The sequence below is a fragment of the Lolium rigidum genome, chromosome 6, assembly GCF_022539505.1.
Source record: "Lolium rigidum isolate FL_2022 chromosome 6, APGP_CSIRO_Lrig_0.1, whole genome shotgun sequence".
Lineage (NCBI taxonomy): Eukaryota > Viridiplantae > Streptophyta > Magnoliopsida > Poales > Poaceae > Lolium > Lolium rigidum.
This window is the reverse complement of record NC_061513.1, coordinates 24,703,630-24,709,574: the sequence shown is the minus strand read 5'-3', so window position 1 is coordinate 24,709,574 and position 5,945 is coordinate 24,703,630. Positions and strand designations below refer to the sequence as shown.

Sequence of the window (5,945 nt, the reverse complement as noted above, 5' to 3'; positions counted from 1 at the left end):
TACAAAAAATGGAGTTTTCTCTATTGGTTCCATGTACTCTACCTTAATTGAACCTATTCAACTGGTAGCTAATTATAAATCTATTTGGAAGATGAAGATAGCACTTAAAACTAAATTTTTTGCTTGGTACCTTCGTCGGTGTGTTATTCTTACTAAAGATAATCTTGCAAAGCGGAACATGCATGGTTGTACGAAGTGTGTTTTCTGTCATGAATAGGAGACAATAAAACACTTTTTCTTTCAATGCCAGTTCGCTAGATCTATATGGTCAATCATTCAGATAGGTTCTACCTTATATCCTCCAAAAAGCGTTGCAAATATTTTTGGCAATTGGCTAAACGGAGTGGATGCTAGGTTTAAAGTTCTTATCGGAGTGGGAGCGATAGCAGTTATATGGTCGCTGTGGCTATGTAGAAATGACAAGGTTTTTGATAATAAAAACTCTCCTTTTATGCAGGTCATATACAAATGTACGACGTTGCTCCGTTCATGGTCGTCGCTCCAGCGTTTGGAGGACCGCGACCCATTTACGGAGGTGTCTACAGGATTGGAGGAAACGACGAAGGATTTTATTACCCAACATGGGTGGCTGCATAGTCGAAGGATTTTGCCTCCTACAGTCTAGCGTTTTGCTTTTATCAGACAAAGTACTAATGTAATTTCCTGTTTTCTTGGCTGTGTTTGTGTGAACCTATCAACGGCTGTGTGCATCTTTGTTATGCAGAGGCCGGTGTATTGCTTGAACTTGAGTACTAATAAGCGCCCTTTATCGAAAAAAGTTGTGCCCACGCAATACCTCGCTAGCCAGTGAGCCAAAAGATCCAGTAAGGAGATGGTGGGAGGAATGGTGAGCTTGGCGACTAGGGTGATTCACCCCCATGTTGGAAAGCTCACCGCGCTCGCGGGCGACGAGCAAGAAGCTCCGAGGGGTGAGGAAGCAGGCATCCTTCCTCGTGAAGGAGTTCAGTGCTATGAATGCTGCCCTTCACAAGCTGGGACTCGTGGATGAGCTCGATCCAGCCGTCAAGGATTGGAGAGACCATGTCAGGGAAATGCATGCAGATCTAAATTGCCGTCGTTAGATAAATAACGATCAAACAAATTATGTGGTCGTGAAACTTTTAACGACCTTATATGAGGTCGTTAAAAACCATTTCTCTTGTAGAGTTGTAGGCAGGGTTGGGGAGCGCGTCGCCCTTGGCGAGAGCGGCGGGGGTTCTCACAGGGTCTCAATATTCTCAAAATGAGCTCCTAAACCTAAGACTGCTCATAGTGGGAGTAACATAGCTAGTAACATCACACATCTCAAGGCATTTTGGTGACATGGCATGTCAATAAATGAAGAAAGAGAGTGAGGTGGTAACTAGCTATGTTACCATAACATCACACACCCCAAAGCAAAATGAGTCTACAACATAATAAATGATACAATGCATGACACCACATATAAGTTACTACCCACTATGAAGGTAGTAACTTAGACTAGTAACATGGCATATGTTACTAGTCTAAGTTACTCCCCACTATGACCAGCCTAATGCTATTACATGCTTTCTTCAGCAGACCACTACCAACCGCAGCGATTAGTATATTGTTCATTGGAGCTATCAAGATTTAGATCTGCTCAAGTTTAAAAACAAGGAGGTTGAAGCACATGCATGCCTATGAAAGATGCGCGTCTGATTAAGATCCACAAAAAGCCGGTTGCAGCACATGCAGGCCAACACTTTATTAACAATTTGGCGCAGATCTCAAGGGATACTATTTTAGTAGTGGAGGGTGTTACCGTTTATTAACAAGTTGCCGCAGAACTCAAGGGAGCCTTTCTTCTACTCTTCACACCAAATTTAGCCTGCTTGTTGTGCCCACGCAATACCTCGCTAGCCAGTGAGCCAAAAGATCCAGTAAGGAGATGGTGGGAGGAATGGTGAGCTTGGCAACTGGGGTGATGAACCCCCTTGTTGGAAAGCTCACCGCGCTCGCGGGCGACGAGTACAAGAAGCTCCGAGGGATGAGGAAGCAGGCATCCTTCCTCGTGAAGGAGTTCAGTGCTATGAATGCTGCCCTTCACAAGCTGGGGCTCGTGGATGAGCTCGATCCAGCCGTCAAGGATTGGAGAGACCATGTCAGGGAAATGTCCTATGACATGGAGAACTGCATCGATGACTTCATGCGTCAATTTGGACGCGAAGATGCCGAGGCAGGCTTCGTCAAGAAGACTGCTCGGCGTCTCAAAAATCTGTGGCAGCGACATCGGATCGCCACCCGGATCGAAGAGCTAAAGAAACTTGCGATAGAAGCAAATGAGCGACGGGAGAGGTACAAGTTTGATGATTGGAAGCCTAGCCCTGGCTTTGTCGCTATTGACCCTCGGCTACGAGCAGTTTACCAGGAGGCCGCCAGCCTTGTGGGTATTGATGGCCCAATAGAGGAGCTGGCTAGTTTGTTGATGGACACTCGGGAGGAACTGAAGGTGTTGTCCATTGTGGGGTTCGGAGGTCTCGGAAAAACTACACTTGCCAAACAGCTGCATGTGATGTTCAGAGAAAAGTTCGATTGTAAGGCATTCTTTTCTGTTTCACAGAAACCTGATATAAAAGTGCTTCTTATCCGCCTAGAAGCGAAACTTGATATGCCTCGGTCTTCTGATGATCGTGAGCTTGAAGACATCATTGAAGACATAAGGGAACATCTAAAAAACAAGAGGTAATTGTTACTTCGAATAGTCACGTGCATGGGCGGCTAGTTGTGTTAAATTTCGATTAATGTTTGTATATCTGCACCAGTGAAAACACTTGTTTCAACTCTGGAATGCTATGTGTTCCATATGTGCTAAACTGATCTAGAGTGGTGGAAAGAGGATAGAGAGGGAGTCTGGTGAACACGTATATGTCAGATGATGATGAATGTTCCTTTGTTAGACAATGTTATTTAGGCCAAAATATTACACAATTCTCCTATTTTTTCTTTTGAAAAACACAGTACAAGCTCACATACACGTGCATACAATCCTCCTAATTTAGTTCTATGAATGAACAATAGACTTCTTGAAATCTACTTTATTGAGTTTCTTATTTCTTTAAATTTTCTTGTCTCATTTACTATATAATTTGTATATAACCCATGGAAACAATTCTACAGCTACCTTATTGTGGTTGATGACTTGTGGGATCAATCAGTATGGAATGTTATAAGCCGTGCCTTTCCAAATGAAGGTAATGGGAGCCGAGTGGTAGTCACAACAAGAGTGGAAGGTGTGGCCAGCACAGCTTGTCACAGGGATCATGAGTGCATCTACAGAATGAAGCCCCTCAATGAACATAGTTCAAGAATGCTATTCTTCGATAGAATATTTGGGTCCGCTGATGGTTGCCCATCTTACCTCGAAGATATATCAGCTGATATTTTGAAGAAGTGTGGTGGGTTGCCCCTCGCAATCATCAATATAGCTAGCCTGTTAGCTAGCCAAGAAGGATCAAGGAATGGTTGGGAGAATATAAGGAGTTCTCTGGGTGCCCGGTCTTCCATAAATCACACCTTGGAAGATGTGAAGAATATACTGAATCTTAGCTACATGCACCTTCCTCTTCGTCTCCGGGCTTGTTTTCTTTATCTTGGTATGTATCCCGAAGACCAGGAAATCTGTGTGTCCGTTGAGGGCTACTCCGGTGCTCCCCCCTAAACTAAGTTGAAGGGTCATAGTTGATATTTTTTCCTATGTTGGATCCGCTGAAATTCATGTCCAGCCCATGTATACTTGTCTATATTGATACGATATGTATAAGTCGCGCAAGGAAAAAGAAGAGATCACATAAGCAAGATCTTTATAGCATTTTTTTTTATTTCGGCACACGCACGTGACCGTAGATACGTATAAAACGAGGTACAACACAACGGCGGACCATACGGCCTGTACATGGCTATACGGACGGTGGACCTACACTCAAAATTACGATCGTGAGCCCTCTTACGAACATCTATGGAAAGATCTCCACCATTATTGTATTTTACGTGCCCATATTTTTTCCAGGGGAGGAGCACCGGAGCAGAAGTGGTGTCCGTTGTCATTCGGGAATGGGTAGCTGAAGGCCTTATTAACAATTTGCATGGACCCGATTTGATGGATGTTGGGAAGAGTTATTTCAATGAATTAATCAATAGAAGCATGATTCAGCCTGCTGGAAGAACTATGAATGGAGATCTGGAGTCTTGCAAAGTACACGATATAATGCTTGATTTGATCATAAGCAAGTGTACAGAAGATAACTTCTTAAGTGTGGCATCCAGTTCTGAAGACATCGCAAGACTGAGAGGCTGCAAATACAATGTTCACCGGTTATCCCTGAGGTCCATGGCTGGTGGTGCAAGCAATGGACAGACTATGGCTGCTAGCTTGCTGTCACATGTTCGGTCTTGTGCATGGCCTAGGAACTCCATGCCCCCTCTGTTGTTGTTCAAGTATCTCAGGGTGCTCACCCTTGAGGGCCGTTATAATGGTTTGAGAATTGACCTCACTGCCATCAACCAATTGTTTCAGCTAAGGTATTTGAGGGTTGAAGCAGCCCATGGTCGCATAGAGCTCCCTTGTTCACTTGAAGTGCTTGTTTTCTTGGAGACGCTGCACCTAGATGGCTATTTGGAAAACATCTTCCCATCAGATATCATTCACTTGCCCCGCTTGTCCTATCTATATCTTCCAAGTGGTGCATGTGCTATCCAAGGGGTCGAGAATATGAAATCGCTCCGTACTCTGCTTCAGTTTGACCTGGGCAAGAACTCAGTGAAGGATATTAGGGGTCTTGGTGAGTTGACCAACCTGATGGAGTTGAGCGTTTGCAGCCATGCGGAGGCATCCAAAATGGGGTCTTTGGTGTCCTCTATTGGAAAGCTCCGTAACCTTAAATATCTAGTTATCAATAGTCGTTCTGTTTCAGATCAGAGTAATCACTTGGGTTTATTATCCAGTAGTCCTTTTGAACAAATTGAGGTACTTAGGCTGGGGGCTTTGGAGTTCCCTAGAGTCCCCAAATGGATCGGTGATCTCCATTGCCTCCGCTCCATGGATCTGCATGCTATGGAGACGTCGGCTGATAATGTTCATGTTCTTGGAAAGCTGCCTTCCCTCGTCATCCTCATCATCAGCATGAGAAAATTTACTGCAGAACGGGTTGTACTTGGCAAGGGAGTATTCCCTGTTTTGGAGGATTTATATTTCTTTCCATCTAACGGAGACGCTATGGCTTTCTTGGTATTTGAGGAAGGGGCTGTGCCCAAGCTACGAGACCTCGCAGTCCAGGTGAATGAATGGGTCGGCAGTACACCAGTCGGCATGGAGCACCTGATACTCCTCAAGGAAGTTTTCTTGTATGTGCCTGGTGAAGTCAAATACTCATCACCCTCATGGAACCATGATGATGTACTCTCAGCTTTAAGGAAAGCCGCACAACTGCACCCAAACCATCCTTCCGTTGAACAATTGTGGGGCTAACTTCTTTTGCCAGAAGCAAGTTTTAATTTCACAGGTCCTACTAGTGTTCTTTAGCCACTATTTTGTGAATTACTAGTTTACTACTAGCTGGTGTATTTAAATTGATGTTCGGTGTATGGAAATATATGGTCGTATCATTTTGTAATCACCCTTGCGTAGTTGCGTGTACTGGCATCTCTAAATATATCAGTTTCTTAGATTTGTGTGGAATCGAGGTGGCGTTTTGGCACACGCATGCATATGCACCCATTATAGAAAATAATAAAAAAACAATTTTAAAAATGTCGAAAAAATCTGACATAAATTTTTTGGTATACATCGTGACATCCTATGTTCGTTCACAAGTTTTCGTGGAAAAGTAACATTTTGTGTGGTGTGTACAAAAAAGACAAAAAAATGTCCTGTACGTAGTCGTGTTACAGCATTAAAATTTGTTTTTTTACAGGAGCCACAGAAA

The 5,945-nt window shown here is 43.7% G+C and overlaps 1 protein-coding gene across 1 annotated transcript; it reads left to right on the top strand.

Moving 5' to 3' along the window:
- Positions 1–1,912: 1,912 nt before the first annotated feature.
- On the top strand, positions 1,913–5,488 carry LOC124662303 (disease resistance protein RGA5-like). Its single transcript, XM_047200155.1, has 4 exons — positions 1,913–2,706; positions 3,142–3,644; positions 4,053–4,496; positions 4,563–5,488. Exons 1-4 carry the CDS (start codon positions 1,913–1,915, stop codon positions 5,486–5,488), a joined length of 2,667 nt encoding a protein of 888 aa, XP_047056111.1.
- The last annotated feature ends 457 nt before the right edge of the window (positions 5,489–5,945 follow it).

Excerpts from the sequence above, each read along its gene's own strand:
- LOC124662303 (XM_047200155.1), top strand. The coding sequence starts at position 1,913 with ATGGTGGGAGGAATGGTGAGCTTGGCAACTGGGGTGATGAACCCCCTT. Across the intron at positions 3,645-4,052 it reads TCCCGAAGACCAGGAAATCT|TGGTGTCCGTTGTCATTCGG; the intron begins GTGTGTCCGTTG and ends CCGGAGCAGAAG. Across the intron at positions 4,497-4,562 it reads CCTTGAGGGCCGTTATAATG|CCCATGGTCGCATAGAGCTC; the intron begins GTTTGAGAATTG and ends GGGTTGAAGCAG.